We start from the raw sequence: 18,481 nt of genomic DNA, 5'->3' as shown, positions 1-18,481 counted from the left end.
CCTGAAGGAGCCTTTGGGAAAGCAGCAGGAGGCAAACAAGAGCCTGGGTTCCTGGGAACAGCCAGGACTCTGCTGCAGGTTCTGACAAGAAAAGCTGTGTTTATGAGATTCTTCCATCACTGGCAATGAGGATTTACTAGGCTAGCAAACAGGCGTCCTTGGCCAGGAAAGGTACGTGCTTGTTGTGGTCCTGGTGACTTTGGGAAAAGATGATTCCCAGCCCCTCATTCCTACCCAAGAAAGAAAATTTCTAGCTGCCAGCTGTGGAACAGCTGTTTCTCCAGCCTTCTCCCAGAGCACTAAATGTGACAGTCAGTACCGGAGGAAGGGCCAGTGGGAGGAACAGATTCACAGTTTGTCAGTAGAGTCCATCCAGGTGTGGTAAAGTTGTTTATTTCTAGAGCACAATAACAATTACACACTAAGAACATCCCATCCTGGTTTCTGTGTCACAAAGACATACTAAGACTTTGGAAAATTTCCAAAGGGGCTTATTCTTGATAAGTGCCACTCCATAACTTTGGAGAGTATTGGTCAGAACCCAATGAACCAAGTAAAATAGCTCTACAGCTTACTAAAACTCAGACGTGTCCCTAGAGGGAGCAGTTTAAACATTTCTGGCTTGAATTAGCTATGTGACCATTCCACTACAGGACACAAAGAAACAAAAGGCAGTGAATGGCAGCAAGCTTGTCTTGTCAAGCTGAAACACATCTCCTGCAGGAAAATTGGATTGTTAGGGAGAAGGGGCCTTCTTCAAGATAGAGGTCCCAAGATGACGAGACAGCATCCTGCAAGTGAGGAATAGATCTGGTTGCTGCCAGGCTAAAAATCTGGTTTAAAAACAGGAAGGGCAGGGGCCAGGAGTTTGGCCTAGTGGTAGAGTGTTTGCCTAGCATGCATGAAGACCCAGGTTCCATTCCTCGGAACCACATACATAGAAAAGCCTGAAGGGGTGCTGTGGCTCAAGAGGTAAAGCTCTAGCCTTGAGAAAGTCCAAGGACAGTGCTTAGGCCCTGAGCTAAAAGCCCAGAACTGGCCAAAAAAAAAAAAAAAATAGGAAGGGGAGGGCCAGGAGTTTGGCCTAGTGGTAGAGTGTTTGCCTAGCCTGCACAAAGACCCAGGTTCGATTCCTCCGTTACCATATACATCGAAAAAGCCAGAAGTAGTGATGTGGCTCAAGTAGTAGCCCAAGAACAGTAGTGCTCAGACCCTGAGCTTAAGCCCCAGGACTGGCAGAAAGAGAAAGAGAAAGAGAGGAAGAAAGAAAGAAAGAAGGAAGGAAGGAAGGAAGGAAGGAAGAAAGAAAGAAAAAAAGAAAGAAAGAAAGAAAAAAAAGGAAGAGGGGAAGGGAAGTGGGCACTGGTGGCTCATGTCTGTAGCTACTCAGGAGGCTGAGATCTGATGCCAGCCCAGGCAAGAAAGTATGTGAGACTCTTATCTCAAATCAACCACCAGAAATCCAGAAGTAGAGCTGTGGCTCAAGCAGTAGAATGCCAGCTTTGAGCAAAAAGCTAAAGGACAGAGCTCAAGTCCTTAGCTGAAGTCTTGAGACTGGAGAATGCCCAAACTTTCTGCAGCAGGTGTCTCTGCACTCTGCACTGCTGAGCTCCCCCACTCCAGAAGGAACAAATAAGCCACACTCTATGGGACAGCCATCTAACAGAGTAGTGGGCACCGCCCAGAGACGCCAGGCCCTGAGGTGCAGGCGTCTAGGACAGACCTGCTCATTTCTTATCTCTTCTCCCTTATACCTGGAGCAATCGCTCTCTGGAAAGAAATGAACAGCACAAATGGCAGTGGTAATAAACCTCTACCTGGAGTTTTCTAGGCAAAAAACACAAAAGATTCCAATTCCCACCTTATTGTAAGGTGTGCTTTCAAAGGATGTGTTGTATAAACTACCAAGCTAGATGGCTGAGAATGAAGCGACCAAGCCAGTAGGCTCATGTCTATAATAATCCTAGCTGCTCTGGAGCCAGAAATCAGAAGGACAGCCTGGGCGGAAAACTCTCAATCAATAGCTGAGGTGCAAGGCTGGCCCTGGGCAGAAACACAAGACCCTATCTGAAAAATAACGAAAGCAAGAAAAGGATGGAGGCTCAGCTGGTAATAAATACATCTGACCCCCAAACCACCAAAAACTACGGAAGAAGGAAAAGAAACCTTCCAGACCCCAATTCCTCCCCAAAAGATACACTACACATTATCTGGCCCAAAGATTATTTTCTAGCCTTTTTCTAACCAGTGACCAGGGGCTGACTTAATTTCCCCATGTCTTCCCAAGCAACTACCTAACAGCACCGGGCATGCGCTGACATTTCTACTTCTACATATTTGTGGCCACTTGCAGGCTACACTTGCAGTTGGACACAAACACCTTTGCTTGGGACATGCGGTGGAGGCTGCAGACTTCCAGGTATGTCCCCAAGGATTAGCCTGACTCAGTGTCACCAGGAGCCACATGGGTGTCCCCCGCTGAGAAAGAAGAAGTGTCCCCTGAGCAACTTTAGAAGGAAGGAAAAGACCACCCCAGGCCGCCACCCCAGGCCACCGAGCCTGACCCAGATACAAGGCAGGACGGGGCCACTCCTGGCAGCGCAAACTGGTTCCTCAGAGGTTTTCCAGCCCTGACCTCGGGGATCTCTGCAGACCCAGGCTGAGCCTGGCCGGGTCGAAGGGCATCGGGCGGTGCGCCGGATCTGGAGGAAAGACGCGGGGCGCGTCCATGTCGCCAGCACCCCAAGCGGGCCCCACCCAGATGGAGCCGCTCACAGGGCGCCCACCGCCTGGCGCGCACAGGGCACGCGAGTCCCAGGGCGCGTCCTCGGCGCTCTGCGCCCTGGGCAGCTGGACCTGCAGGCACAGCGGGGATGGGAGGTGGCGGGGGCCGGGGGCGCTCCGCGGGCCTGATCCCTGCGGCCCTGGGTTGGGGGTGGCCACGGGGCCGGCTGGCAGGGCCGGCGGGGGCAGCCAGCGGGGACCGTGAGGCGGGGACTCACGGCTGCCGGCGGGGTCCTCGCTGAAGGCCAGCCGGGAGAAGCTTCCCTGCAGGGTGGCCAGGTCCTCCGGCCAGGGCTCTGGGGGCGCCGGGGGGAGGCTGGGCGCGCGGGGCTCCCGGAGAGATGGCAGGGCGGCTGCGGGGCCCCCGCGGGCACTGGGCGGCCAAGCCCGCGTCTTGGCCCGAAGCTCATCGGCCACAGACAGCTGGGCGCGGCGCGGCCTCTCGGGATGGGAGAACTTGCACTTGATGCCGTAGGTACATTTCTTGCCTAAGAGCCGTGGGGCGGGGAGAACTCTGGGTGAGAGGCTGAGATGGCAGCCAGGGCCCTGGCCTATCTCGGTGGGGGTCCCTCCCTCCAGAGCTTCCCACAGACACCCACCCCACTACCACTGTCACCACAGAAGCCTCAGGACCTGGCAGGTGACCAGGGCACAGGCAGGAGGGACCACGCCCGGGCAGCAGGGCAGCAAGCTGTCCAGGCTTCCCCCCTTGGCCAGGGTCTGAGACCAAATCTCTGTATCTGATGACCAGCGATCTAGACTTCCTATGGACTGTGCCTCTAGCTCTGCCTGTTTCCACCCCTGGCCACATTCCTCGTGTGAACTGTCCCTCTCTTCCCGTGCCATGTTCTAACAGAGATGATCTGTGAGGGATCCACTGAACCCAGGCACTTGAGTTCAGAAGAATCAACGCAGGTCAACCTGAAAATAACCTCATGCCAACAAAGTGACTTTGAAAGTTACTCATGGTCACATTGAATTGATATACCCATGAAAAGCAAGACCTTTGGCCAAACAAAGTAGATTAGATAAATGTTTGGCTAGAAGGTTGGCTGTGCTATAAGCCTTAACTCTTTATTTCCCCTTCCTTTTTCATTCCTGGGGTTTGAACTCAGGACCTTGAATGGCAGATGCTCTAGCACTTGAGCCATGCCTCAGGCCTTTGTCAAAGCTGTAATCAAACTGTGAATCTCTGCTTTATCTCCTAAATAGCTGGGAATACAGGCATAGCTAGCCAATCCTCAACCCTCAAGGGAGAGCCCCTGCCAAAGTCAGGTCTGGAGGCTGAGGGATTGAGAGGCAGCATACATAAAGACATGAAGTGTAAGGAGTTCAGGCAAAGAGGCTGAGCTCTGAAACTAGGGGCACACAGCTTCCTTGCTTCTCAGACCCAGCCTGGCTCTCTGTGCCATTCTGCATCCAGGCCACACAACACTGTCTCAGATGTCAGTTCACCCTTCCAGTAACATTATCAGGAAGAGCTCAGGTTCCTCTCCAGAACCACACAGCTATTTTGGTTTTGGTTTTGGTTTTGGTTTTTTCCTTTTTGACAGTCCTGAGGCTTGAACTCAGGGCCTGGGCACTACCATTGAGTTTTTACAAGGCTCTACCATTTGAGCCACTGCACCTTTTCTGTAGATGTGGTACACAGGCCCTCATACCTGCTAAGCAAGCACTCCTAGGCCACACTCCTGCCCCACACAGCTGTTTAAGGACACAATTTGGGTTAGAACTCAGGGCCTGTGAGGTCTGAGTCCCACCTACCATAGGGACAGTGCTTCCAGGATGGCTCCGGGGGCCTTGGCTTCCTGCTCAGAAAGTTGCTCAGGGTGGGTCCTCGGCGGCCTAAGGGGTCGTCAGGAGGCATAAACCTAAAATATAACCAGAGGTGGGTCAAGGGCATCTGATGATGGTCCAAGCCACCCACCGAGCCCCAGCTGGCACAGGCCATCCACCTGGGAGCTGCCACAGCATGTTAAACAGCACGCTTCTCTTCCCACTGGGCCCAAGAACCCCTCAACAATGCACCCGCACTCCACAGTTTCTTCTGTGGACCAAGCTCCAGCAGCTCCTGAAAGTTTACCCACATAGCCAGACACTTGTGGCTTACACCTATAATCCTAGCTTTTCAGGAGACTGAGATCTGAGGATCACAGTTCAAAACCAATCCAGGCTGGAAATTCTGAGACTCTTATCTCCAATTAAACACACATACACACACACACACGCACACGTACGCACACACACACAAAACCCCAGAAGTGGAGCTGTGATTCAAGTGGTAGAGCCTTGAGTCCAAAAGCTCAGGGATAGCACCCTGAGTTCAAGCACCAGGGCCATCAGAAACATTAATAATTAATTAATTCAGGATTCGGCATTTTACCAGCTGCCTGGGTCATTTTCTTCCAGGGAAGCTAACTGTGTTCCCACAACATATTGGAAACCCTCTTGCCATCAGTGCCTCCTGGAGAGTTTCAAAGTTTTGGCATTCTCTTCTGTGGGCCACCCCCGTGCCACACTTGGCTCTGGCATGACATGGATAGAGTCAGTGCTGACAACACCTTCAAGAAGCAGAGGCTTGAGCTGTTAGCACACAGCACCTCAGCTGGTATTCTGCAGAGCCCCTTCTCTGCAAACCTGGGGACTCAGGGCTGCCTGCCCCTCCCTGCAACTCTTTCTCCTTGGCACAGACCCCTGTCCACCAGGCTTGGAATGTATACTCAGAGCTCAAAAGGAAAACTCTATCATTTTAAATAAATATATTTGGCTGGGCACTGGTGGCTCATGCCTGTAATCTTAGTTACGCAGAAGGCTGAGATGTGGATAAACAAATACATAAAAATGTTTGTTGCCAGGAGACCTTTTGAAGCAGTCCAAAGGTTCTGTAGGTAGGCTGTGAGCTCTACACATGGGGAAGCCTGTTTCCATGGGGTGCTGTCTCCTGCAGCCTCGAGGGCTCAGCTCCTGCTGCACTCACTGGCTTCTGAATTGGGCCTTGACCAACAATCTAAGGAGCCACCGTCTTCAGTTATTAAAAGTCCCAGTGGCTTTGGCTCCTGGTCTCCCACGAGCAGGATTGGTGCCAAGAGGGCCCCGGGGACATGCCTCGGACACAGGGCAGATACCCTCGCTCACAGGCAGCATGCAGACCCTGTTCTGGCCACCCTTAGCCAAGGCCAGTGCAGCAGAATTTGGCCTGCGTCCCTGGCTGTCCCCAGGCTAAAAGCAGCCCTGATCCAGAAGGCTGCCATGAGGATTTCTAGAATCCATTTACCAGTTACAGCCGGCCAGATCCTTCTAAGCCAAAGCTGGGCACTGAGAGCCACCAGCCCTAAGTCTCTGGAAATGACAGTGATAGTGACTGTTGCCCAACATCTGCCCTGAGGTTCAGGAAGACATTTCCCCTTCTCCACTGCAGAGCTGGGAGTGGAGGGAGGATCCCGCCCAGGTCTGGCCTGGGAGCCGCCATGTTGGCAGCCTCTCCTGTGGGGGTCCATCCCTTCCCACTGCACCACCCAGCCCAGAGCCCTGTGCCTCCTCCTCTCCCCCGTCTTCCCTTCACTGGCTCAGCCCTGTTCATTTGTTATGTGCAGAGCACATGGGTGGGTGACCAGACAGAGCCCTGCCTGCCTGGCAGCATTGGGGGGCTTGTCTCAAACCAGTAGGAGAGCCCAGAAGAAAGCTGAGCTTTCACAGCCTGGAGCCATGTCTGAAGTAGGGGTGGGGGACACCCCCAGCTTGCAGTGAGCTTTACTAGAGGAGTCTGCAGACCACCGTGCTAGAGACGCAGCACTAGACTGGGGGGCCACCGCCTCTCCCCAGTACTGCCCCCATTCATCTGGGCAAAGAGGTCCCACCAAGTGCCTGCTGCCTGGTAACCACGATTTCAATGCGGCCATCATCAGGACTGACCTGACCCAGGGGCCCGATCTGAGGGGCCAAACCAACAGCCATGTCTATCCAGTTCAACCAAGAGCCATGAGCGCACTCCGTTCCAGCAAGTTAAGGCCTTTACAGCCCATTTCCCATATGCCATTAGAAACAACAAGAAAACCTTTAAGAGAAAGTAAAGAGAAGGGAGTGGACCAGTATCTTCCCTATCGGGATAGCTGAGAGCTGAAGATCAAAGTTCAAAGCCAAACCCTGCAGAAAAGTCCTTGAGACGAAAAAGCAGAAGTAGGGGTGTGGTTCAAGGGGTAGAGCACCAGCCTTGAGTGGGAGTCTGAGCACAAGTCCTGGGGATGGGGGTGAGCACAGGCCGGCTCTGCAGCTCTGCCACCCCAGCCCTCTGCGCCAGGCCCCCGTCAGTACCTGTCGTTGACAAAGGAGAACATGAGCAGCCTCTGCTCGATGAACCACCTCCACTCGGGGTTCTCGCTCTGCAGGTCCCGGTAGTTGTCGTTGGAGACGATGACGCCGTCCTTCTCGTAGGCCAGCTTGATGATATAGCGGTCGTCGTAACACACCACCCGCTTGCCGTTCACCTTGCGGGATGGGGTGTACACGAGCACCTCCTGCCGCTCCAGCTCCTCCAGCACGTGCTGCTCTGGGGTCACACACAGAGACCCACTTCAGCCTAGGGAGCTCCTTAGCCATTCCTGAGATCCCACCCTGCTGCATCAGTGAGATGGAGGCAGGATTCCAGGAAAGAGAACAAAAACCATCCTCCCCCCCCACCCAGTCTCCTGAACATTCACTTCTTTCACTAAATGTTACTGAATTTGCAGCAGGCTGAGCACAGAGATTCTAGGTGACCGTTCTGTGCCTTTCATGACACAATCCAGAGGATGATACCCACCGTAAGGGAGAGCGGTAATAAGGGGGAGACTTCAGGCGCAAACCTGAAATCCCAGCTTCTTAGGAAGGAGAGGTAGGAGGATGTCAGCTGAGGACAGCATGGGCGAATGCATGAAACCCTATCTGGAAGACAAACTAAAGGCAAAAGGACCGAGGTGCAAGTGCAAGGCCCTGCGTTCAATGCTTAGTACAGAAAAAAGGAGTATATTGAGTCCAGGATGAAGAATGCATGCTCTAGATTCTGGTTTGAGCACCAGTTGTCAAGTGTTTACCCAGTTGTACATCAGGCTTTACAGTCATAAACTGAGAAGAATATCACCGTCTTTACCTATCCCGCAATACTGTGAGTAGAACGCATAAGCCCAGAGGTGCGGGAATTCTTGCAGAATTAGGAAGGCTGTGGAGATCCCTTCTCACCCCAATCATGTAGCCATGACAGCGAAGAAACACAAAGGAGCCCCATAATCATATCAAAAGTGGGTTTGGGGACAGCAGCAAACTCAAGACTTGGGGCAAAATAAAGTCAGAAAGACGGGAAGCAGAGAAGACACCGTGACCCTGCAGTGATGCTTGAGAGGCTGGGTGGGGGGCAAGAGCCAAACTCGCAGCAGGCTGCACAGCCCTCCATGGGGTAAGCCCCGCAGAGGAGCTGCTAGCAGAGGGCCAACACTGCACCGAGAGAACCAACCCTCTACTCGTGGCCTATCCAATCACTATGAAGAAAGAGAAGACCCAGCCAGCCAGGAGGTCGGCTGCCACTGTGTCGATCTCCAACACAACCCTCCTCATTCTGGCACTGGAATGTGAAGCAGGCAGAGGTACTCGCTGCCTGCCTGCTCCCTGGCACATGTCTGGGTTTATATTGAACCAATTTGGCTCTTTATTCACAATAAAAACTGACAAATACAGATCACCATACTACCGGAGAAAAACCTGAGAGAGACACAGATACAGAGATAGACTAAGATGAACAGAGACCTGATCCCAGAGAAAATAGAAAGCATTTAAGCCAGGCACGATGGCTCAGGGCTGTAATCCTAGCTACTCAGGAGCTGAGATCTGAGGATCAAGGTTCAAAGCCAACCTGGGCACAAAAGGACCTGAGACTCTTATCTCCAATTAACCTCTAGAAAATGGGAAGTGGGGCTTGGCTCAAGGGTAGGGTGGTAGCCTTGAGCTGAAATGCTCAGGGACAGCGCCCAGGCCGAGTTCAAGCCTCATGACCAACAACAACAAAACAAAGAACATTTTTAAATGTCCAAGAAGACATTGCATTGCATCCATAAGGCAATAATATTACTTTATTTAAAAATAAAAACTACATTGACTGTATATAGAGAATCCCTTCTTGAATACTTGTTTGTTAAACATGACATTTGAAATATGATGTAAAAATCATAAAATCTTTAAAACAAAAACAAAAACTAGGGCTGGGAGTTTGGCTTAGTGGTAAACTGCTTGCCTAGCATGCATAAAGCCCTGGGTTCGATTCCTCAGAACCACATTCATAGAAAAAGGCAGAAGTAGTGCTGTGGCTCAAAAGGCAGAGTGCTAGCCTTGAGCAAAAAGTATCCAAGGACAGTGCCCAGGCCCTGAGTTCAAGTCCTAGGACTGGCAAAATAAATAAATAAACAAATAAGTAAATACTAATGGAGCCAGGCACCAGTGGCTCATGCCTAGGGGCTGGGATCTGAGGATTGTAGTTTGAAGCCAGCCCAGACAGGCAGTCTGTGAAACCCTTATCCCCAATAAACTACCAAAAATCTGGAAGTGGAGCTATGGCTCAAGTGGTCGAGCTCTAACCTGAGCTAAGGAGGCTCAGGCACAGCCCTCAGGTCCTGAGTTTAAGCCCCGGGGCTGGCACAACAAACAAACAAATACATGTGAAGCACAGTGTGGCGCCACTTCAATCCTCTCATGACTCACTTTGCTGAATTGGGGCCAGCAATGGCCTCCTCTGCCATAAGAGAATCGGGAGAAGAAAAAGAACAGCTTACCTATTTAAATCACAGAGTTGATTATTTATAACGGGTTTAAGAATTAAAACAGAGGATCTAGTTCAGTGTTAAGACCCCTTGTCTAGCATGTACAAGGCCCCCAGTACTGGGGGGAAGATAAAAGAATTTCTTGGGGGGGTGGGGGGGAGGGTGATGGGGACCAAGACATGTGAAAGGGTATCAATGTATGTGAATTAATGCACCTTCTATCTGGCAAATATCATGTAACCCTTCTATTAATTACAATAAAAAAAAAAGAATTTCTTGGGCCTCAGTAACCCTTTCCTGGCCAAATTAATGTCTCTTTTAGATCTGATTTGCTATTACAGGATGAATATAGACCACTCTTTTTTCAGAATATTAAAAAATATAAGAATTATTTTGGGAACTTAATTACCAACAGTAAAATAATCTATTCATTCACTGGGTCAAGAGTATTTACTAAGTATTCCCTACGCCAGAGGCTAAGCCAAGGTCCCCAGCACCCACAGTCAAGACCCCCATGAAACTTTAATGCAGTGAGAAGGGTTACCACTAAGCCCAGACTAATCAGCCACTGCTATGGGGATCATCACAAGAACAAGTACATCTGCCTGCCCCAGCATACCTCTGATGGGGGTTTCAGAACGTGCTGGCTCCTTTCTCCACGATGGGACAAAAACCTTAATGTAGGTGTGTCCTCTGTCCCGAAACCAGTCTACAGCCAGCTGGATTCCTCGGCAAGAAAAGGCTTCTTTATTTCCATGGCTGCAACAGAAAGACAGAAAACTTTGCAGACACATCACAAAGGTTCCTAACCACCATCCTAGAAGATGATCAAGACGACTGACCCAGGCATTCTCGGCTGAGCTCAGTGACACATGCGTGCAAATCCAGCTATTCAAGAGATCAAGATGACCAAGATTAGAGGTCTGCCTGGCAAAAATGTTAGCAAGAACCCCATTTAACATACAAGCATGGCAACGTGATGTGAATCTATAATCTCAGTTATAAAAATCATAGGTAGAGAGATTATGGTTTGAGGCCACTCTGAGTCAAAAGCATAAGACACTATCTGAAAAACAAAAAAGGCAAAAAATTAAAAAGGACTGAGGGCATGGCTCAGTTAACAGAGCCTGCAGGGCTGAGTCCTTCCTGAGCAAACAGTGGAGTCTGGCAGAAGCAGGCAGAGATGGTAGTGTGCTGGTGACGATGCAGGAGCTGGCAGGAAGTTTGGACACCCGGATGCTGAGAACCATGGCTCAGACTTTCAAGAGTGCAGGGCTCACCACCCCTGTATCTGCAGACCCCAATAAAGGCTTGACATCTCCGAACCCCCAGGGCAGCAGTCCTTCTTGAGCTTGCCCACTCACCTGTTTGCTTTGCTTCTACTTTGCTTTGCTTTAATAGATAGGCTTCCGCTTTGGTCTCCCCTGGGTCTGCTCTTGAATTCTTTCTCAAACAAGACCCAAACCTTTCTGGCCCTGAGACACAGTGACAATGAACGGAATCTGTGTGTGCCTCACGTAGCTCAATCTGACAACACAGAGGACAGTGAATTGTAAGAATTCACAGCAGGCATGGGGTGCCAGCTTAAAAGCTGCGGTGACTGGAACTGAGCTGGCCAGGGGTGGATACGGGAGAAAAGTGGGTGAACTTGAGAGCTATTTAGAAGGTAAATCTCCAGAGCTCCATTTCTGATTCAATGGAAGGAAGGCGCCAAGGCTGTTCCAGCTCTCTAGCATGGCTTGATGTGGAATTCTAAATCGGGATCGGTTTAAAAGGAGAAATGTCATTGCCAAGTTTGGTCTTGAAGGCACACTGAGTTGAGGGAGCTTTGTGACTGCCTGGTAGGGATGCAAAGTTTATGGCAAGGCTTCCGGAGGAGGCCTTAGGGTTTAAGCAACAGCAGAAGCCACAATGTGGACAGAAATAACTGATTGTCAGGGAGGAAGTGAGAATGGGGTGAGGAGTGAAGAGTGCTTTGCAGGGAAGGGAGACAGATGGTAGATCTGAGATAGTTTTGCTTCTTTCTGCCCTTTATCAATCTCAACCCTCACCACAGGGCCTTTGCGTCAGTTCTTCCTTCCCTCTGGGCCTCATTCACTCCTACATCACCTGCAAATCTCAGCTGTGTCTTCATTCCCTCGAGAACAGTGTCCCTGACTTCCTAGATTCCTTCAGATTCTCCACTATTCTCACTGTACCCCTCCACTGCTTTGTTCAGCATTGAGTTCCTGGTGTCTTTCTGGTTGTTGGTTAGGGCTCAGCAAAAGTGTGCTGAGAAAATGGGCAGCATAGGCAAAAGGGACAGTCATCTGGAAAGACCCAAGTGAGGCCGGAGATGGGTGGTCCAGGGGCCAAGAGAACAGCAGGGCCGCCACCCTGGGAGAGGACAAAGGAGAGCCAAAGGCAGGTCAGGCTCCAAGCAGAGTCCTGAGCAGCGGGACCCGAGGCGGCAGGCCAGCACTGAGTCAGCCTACCGTGACCCACTCTGGCCATTTTCTCAGGGGTCTGAGACAGACATAGGCTTTTCAAACCAAGGAAAGCTATCTCTGGAAGCACTGAGCAGTCCAACTGGGAGTCAGGCTGTGTGGGGTAAGATGCGGGAAGCCTGGCATGGCCGCCAGGGCTGGGGTTCTCCTGGTTGAGAGGAGACATCCAGGCCGAGTTAGGAGGCTCCGACAAACCACAGGGCAAATACCTTAATGCAGGGGCTATGGAAAAGAAAGAGGACTGGGACACAAGGTCTTGCCAGCTCTGGAGGAAAGAAGAAAGGACTTGGAGGTCTGCAGCCCTGCAGAAACGTGGCATGGTGGGGAGGATGAGCCCTGGTTTCAGTACAGCCTGCAAGGTGAGAGCCTCGGTGTAATTCTAGCTCTGCATGGCTGAGAGAGCACTTGGAGCAGAGTCCAGAGGCCTCCAGCAGGCCTCAGAGTGCTAGGGATAGGGGCGCATGATGGAAAGGAGAGGGGAGCTGAGTTCTCGTGTAACCCCAGCCATGCCAGGACCCATGGCAGCACCTACTGGGAAATGCACAGCCCACAGGCTGCCCACACCGTGCCCCCGCACTGGTTTCTAAGGCTCCATAGTGAGAGGCATCCTTCCTGCTCCCGAGAAGAGTGCTCTCCTTCTCCATGTGCAGGGACTTTTGCCCCACCAGGCCACGAGGCACATTTTAGTCTCATGTCATCATCACCACAAACTTTTGAGAACGAGACCTTCACCTCCATTCCCACCCCCCACCCCCTTCCTGAGGAAACTGAAGCAAAGAGGTGTACCCAGTGCGTCTCTCTCCTTCTCCTTAAGCCCCTTCCTGGGACCCCCAGGGCAGCTCCTTTGACTAAATAGTCCTGCTCAGATTAGGACCCTTGGTGGAGTTCGTGACGTGCACTGGAACCAACTTAGAAGTCCACGGGAAAAGGAAAGAAGCGTCTTGAGATTTTGAACATTGGGAGGGAGGAAAGGGGAAGTAGGCCGGTGGCTGGCAGCCACTATGGGGGTGCTGTCATTCAGGGAAATGACACGGTCTGGTGTATACCACTGTGACCTCGACCAGGTCCCAAGAAGGCCCTGAAGTGGTGAGGGGCTTACACAACAGCCAGTGGGAAGCAAGGCGATGGTCACAGATGGGAGGAATGGTGGATATGCACTCAGGGGTCTGAGCTGTTGAGGGATTGCTGTTTCTGCTGGTTTTTGGGTGGGTTTTTTTTTTTTTTGGTCATTCATGAGGCTTGAACTCAGGGCCTGAGCACTGCCCTTGGACTTTTTCTCTAGTCACAGCACCACTTCCAGCTTTTTTCTATGTATGTGGAACCGAGGAATCAAACCCAGGTCTTCGTGCATGCCAAGCAAACACTGTACCACTAGGCTAAACTCCCAGGCCTCCGCTGTGTTTTTGTTGGTGGTGGTGGTGGTGCCGAATGAAACTACTCCATTCTAATTGTCACCATTCTGGGTCTTCACCTGATATCTCTGCCCAACTCAGAAAAGCAGAGTAGGGGTTGCTCTGGGCACCCTGACTAATGATAAGAGCAGAAATGGATGCAGACTTAGGTAGAGGCCCAAGGATAAAGTCAATCAGAACAGATCTAGAGGCTCAGGGACCAGACTGTCCCCATCTGAGCCGGGTATAGCAGAGAGGCGCCTCCAATCCCAGCACTCAGAAGACAGGCAGGGGGATTGTGATCTGAAGCTATGCAGGAAAACCCTCTCTCAAAATACTAGCTCTGTCTCAAAACTTTTGTTTCAATTTTTGTCTCAAAAAATCTCTTTCCCACCTCCGTGAGAAATCCGATGTAATGGAAGAACAGTTTCAGCCTGGATGCCTGCCTCTGAACTTCCTTCCAGGAGGAGGAGTAGTCTGTCAAGTTCTAAAATGAAAACATTGAGCCTACACAAAAAGTCCAGTGTTCTCCAAGCACACTGAATGAAGCCGGACTCTGGAGCAGGAAGAGGATGTAAACTCATCAGGGGCTGCTGTTTCTTGACTTGCCTACAGAATGCAAAATAGGCTGGGGGCTCATGAGCCCACAAGTTCCCGACAAAGACATGTGGCCTCTCAGGGCCTGAGAACCTGCAGTCTTCCCACACACCGCCAGGCAACCCCTGGCAGGTTCTCAGCAAGAGCTGCCTTCTCTTTGCAAAGTGGCAGATATAGGGATGGTCCTTAGAGAAAGGTCTGTGAGCCCCTCAGGGCCACCACATGCACACGTGGCACCTGCAGGGTCCAAGCACCAGCAGTGGTAGGAGCAAGGCCTGGCACCAGCAGGGCCTCAGTGAAGGAAAGCCCGTGAGACTCTTATCTCCAATTAATCACAGAAAAGGCTGGAAGTAGCACCATGACTCAAGTAGTAGAGTGCTAGCCTTGAGCAAAAGGAGCGCAGGGACAGCGCATAGGCCCAGAGTTCCAGCCCCAGGACCAGCCGAGAGAGAGAGAGAGAGAGAGAGAGAGAGAGAGAGAGAGAGAGAGAGAGAGAGAGAGAGAGAGAGAGAGAGAGAGAGAGAGAGAGAGAGAGAGAGAGAGAGAGAGAGGAGAGAGGAGAGAGGAGAGAGGAGAGAGAGAGAGAGAGAGAGAGAGAGAGAGAGAGAGAGAGAGAGAGAGAGAGAGACAGAGAGACAGAGAGACAGAGAGACAGAGAGGGGTGGGGGGGAGGAAGGGAGGGAGGGAGGGAGAGAGAGAGAGACAGAGAGGGAGGGAGAGAAGTAAAAAATAATAATATCCACTGAAATACAACTTCCTAAAGACAAAGAGGAAAGAAAAGTTGCTGTAAAGCCAAACTGCTGCTCTGAAAGCAAGACCATGGCCCCACAGGCCCAGAGGACAGGGACACAGCAAGCAATGACACCAGGCTGCAGCAGAGACGTCCACAAAAAGATAGCCTCTAGTAGACGCCTGTCTGTCATAGCAAAAGTCCTAAAGATGTTCTCTGGCCCCGAAGAGAGAAAGCTGGTGTTCCTATAGACCCTGAAGTAGGCTTTTTTTTTTTTTATTCTATGGCCATTTTGATGTTCTGATTTGGAACTAAGGAACTCCAATCATTGCAGGCTGGGCTTTGATTTACATGAGAATCACCTTCTGTTCAAAGTCCTTTTCTTCTGTTCAAAGTCCTTTTCTGATCGGTAAAAGAGAATCATTCAGAGAAAAGATCCCCCATCTCACATCCCTTTCAGAGAATACTCAATTCTTAAAACAAACCAGAGGTCTTAAATTCAGCGGGATCTCATTACCATTTAGGGGAAGAATGCAACAAACCCGTAAGTCCAAAGGGACACAGAAAAGGTGCGAGACGAGAAGGCTTCTGTAGCTGACCTCTTCCATGTCAAGGGGACTGGCTGGCTATGAATGGAGTGAGCCCACTGCCAGAGGCTCACATCTGTGATCTTAGCTACCTGGGACGCTCCGTTCGGAAGATCAAAGTTTCAAAGCCATCTCAGGTAGAAAATCCAAGAGACTCCTATGTCCAGTTAAACAGCAAAATGGTAGAAGGGGAGATGCAGCTCAAGTGGTAGAGTGCCAACTATGAGCCCAAAAGCTAACCAAGAACACACACGTGCACGCACACACGCACACACACACACACAAAATGGAGCAAATGCTCTTCGACACAACATGCAGAAGGTGTGGGGACAGCCCCCCATACCTGAATGAACTGTTTCAAACTTGTGCTCTGCAAAGTGAGCCCCGGGCCCAGGAGAACCCCAGCCTGCCTGCTGACACAGTGAGAGTTGCTGAGAACCACTTTTCTGAATTCCTGCCCGTAACTTGCTTTTTTAAAACAGGAAAGCCTGTGTGTTTTCAGCTCTGAGTGGACGATTTCCGATGACTCTGCCCTTTGCCTGGCTGTAGTTCAGCCCAGGATTAGGAGGATGCAGCTCTGGGCACTGCCCACCCGGCCCTGCCCTCAGCCTGGGGGAGTTGTGGGGATTCTGTCCCAGCCCAGCTCAGCCACACCAGGCATGGTAATGTCACCATGTTCAACTCCCCAAACACACAAAGCCAAACCACAAATGTCACACAGCCACATCAGTGGCTTGGGGGGATGGGGGAACAAACACTCCCAATTCTAACAAGCAACCTCACATCCCCACCAGCCCCACAGCCGAGGGCTGGAGAGACGGTGCAACTAGTTCCCATCAGATGCTGAAATCCTGAGGCAGGAGGGATGGATCCACCGGCACAGAAGCCGTCCCAAGCCCTTTCAAGTCATTTTCCATGACGTGGCCCACGCCCTCTCCTCACTCCCCCAGGTAGCTCCAGACAAGGAAAAGCTCAGGGAGACTGAATTCACACAGCCACTAAGAGGTGGATCCGTGTCCAGAGCCCACACAGGTGCCAGTGGGTCACACCTGTAATCCAGCTACTCAGGAGCCTGCGATCTGAGGATCAAGTTTCAAAGTCCATGAGACTCTCAAGACCAATTAACCACTAAAAAAGCAGGACATGGAGCTGTGGCTCAAGTAGTAGAGCTCTGAGACAGCACTCAGGCCCTGACTTCAAGCCCCCAGGACCAGCATGAAATAATCAGCAGATGGATTCCCAGTCCACGGCCTGGACGCTCTTTGGAGCACGGAAGGCTGCACTCCCGGCCTCCGCAGGAAGGCTACCTCATTGCCACATTGCTGCCGTCGATCACTATGGGCCTCAGGGAACTAGCCAGGTCGCCATCATCCTCTTCCAGAGCTGGCCCAAGGGCTCGCGGGGCAGAGTCCAGGGTCCCGCAGGAGCCCCTGGGAACCAGCCGGGGCTCTGTGCTGCTGGGCAGCCCCTCCTGGGCCCCGGGGCGGCTGCCTGTGTGGATCAACTCCTGCAGCACATCGTTGACCAGGGCTGTGTCCCCCAGCTTGCCCAGAACCCTGACCACATCCTCGCGGCTGTAGCCCAGCTTCTGGAAGAACTCCATCTTGCGCTCCATAGTATGCCAGCCAGTGTCTGGTATGGGTTCTGTCCCCAGCTTCTTCTTGGCAAAGCCCCACAGACATGAGCTTTAAAAGGGGGGGGGTGGAGAAAGCATTCATCAGATATCTTCTAGGCAGCCTGGCAGCCACGCGTGACACAGGACAACTGTGTGCGCATGCCTTCCTCCCAGCTTCACCAGGAAATCATGCTACCCCTGCTCCCCTTGGGGATTTTCCGCTGCTCAGTGTTCGATCAGGCTGCGTGTGCCAGTGCCTTCTCTGAGGCCCCTCCCTCCGTGTCTGCCTGAGCCCAGTGTGGCAGAGGCTGAGCTGGCCTCTTGGTGCCTACGATGTGTCAAGGACATTTCTAAGGCTCTAATGGTGTCTACCCAATTCCTATGCTGACACCCTTAGTGCCAGAAGCTCCACTACATTTGGAGACAGGGCTTTTAAAATGAGGCCATTTGAACGGGCCTGCGTCCTGCACCTGGAATCCTTACAAGAACAAGAGATGGGCACACAGACACACTTGCAGGAACGACCCAGGAAGCTGCTCAGGAGAGGGACCCAGCCAACATCTTATTGTTGTTATTATCTGTTATGGGACTTACAGTCAGGGTCTGGGCTCTGAGCGTTTGTGCTCAAGGCTAGCCTCTACGACTTTGAACCATAGCTCTACTTCTGGTTTTGGAGTGGTTAATTGGAGATAGGAGTTAAGAGTCTCATGGACTTTGCTGCCCAGACTGGCTTCAAACCATGATCCTCAGATATCAGCCTCCTGAGTAGCTAGAATTACAGGTGTGACATCTTGGTGCATACATTCTGGCCTCCAGAATCTGATATAGCGGATCTCGTTGTGTCAACATCTAGCCTGTGTCATTTGTTCTGGAAGCCCTGGCAGATAAAATGAGCTCCTGGCTCACAAGGGAAAATGGGCCCGCTAATGGTGGACCCTAGCTAATCTCCGCACTCATTCATGTGGGTACTGATTATTTCAGTCTGGGAGAAAAGGACAGAAAGAAAGACAAAAGACAGTAACAGACTTTGGGACTGTGAAAGTATATTTGGTGAACTTTGTGGTTTGCATATCGCTTTCACACAAATTCTCTTGCTTCAACTTCCTTTACTCCTGGTGGGAGGACAGAGACAAGGGCTTGCCTTTCATGAGAGAGGAAACTGAGGCACAGAGCAGGGGAGAGTAAAGATGACAGCTTAGCAAGTGGTAGAGTCTGATAATTGGTAGGACCCCCACACACACAAGTAATCCATCACTTTGAGGTGCTCAGAATAGAAGCAACTGTTTGTTCTTCCAAAACTGGAAAACTCAAAAACAACTAGGTGACTTCTCTTTGGTCACAAAAGAACAGCTATGAGTCCATGCTTATTTTGTAACTGCATTCAGGTGTGACAGAAACAGGAGCATTTCTGAAATGAAAAAAGACGTGGGTGTGACCAGGGTTGGTCACAGAGTGGCTCCTTCTCAGAGGTGACTTTCAAAACGTTATGTGTGGGACAGGACAGCTGTT

The 18,481-nt window shown here is 51.3% G+C and overlaps 1 protein-coding gene across 1 annotated transcript; it reads right to left on the bottom strand.

Moving 5' to 3' along the window:
• Positions 1-1,337: 1,337 nt before the first annotated feature.
• Positions 1,338-17,035, bottom strand: Zc3h12d (zinc finger CCCH-type containing 12D). Its single transcript, XM_090337626.1, has 5 exons — positions 16,665-17,035; positions 10,186-10,325; positions 7,096-7,330; positions 4,549-4,655; positions 1,338-3,272 (listed from the first exon to the last, which is right to left on the bottom strand). Exons 1-5 carry the CDS (start codon positions 16,970-16,972, stop codon positions 2,614-2,616), a joined length of 1,449 nt encoding a protein of 482 aa, XP_090193752.1. The 5' UTR covers positions 16,973-17,035; the 3' UTR covers positions 1,338-2,613.
• Positions 17,036-18,481: the final 1,446 nt, after the last annotated feature.

Source organism: Megascapheus bottae, chromosome 8, assembly GCF_031878675.1.
Source record: "Megascapheus bottae isolate mThoBot1 chromosome 8, mThoBot2.hap1, whole genome shotgun sequence".
NCBI classification, from domain to species: domain Eukaryota; kingdom Metazoa; phylum Chordata; class Mammalia; order Rodentia; family Geomyidae; genus Megascapheus; species Megascapheus bottae.
Note: the sequence above shows the minus strand (reverse complement) of the source record. Positions and strands in the feature narration are given on the sequence as shown.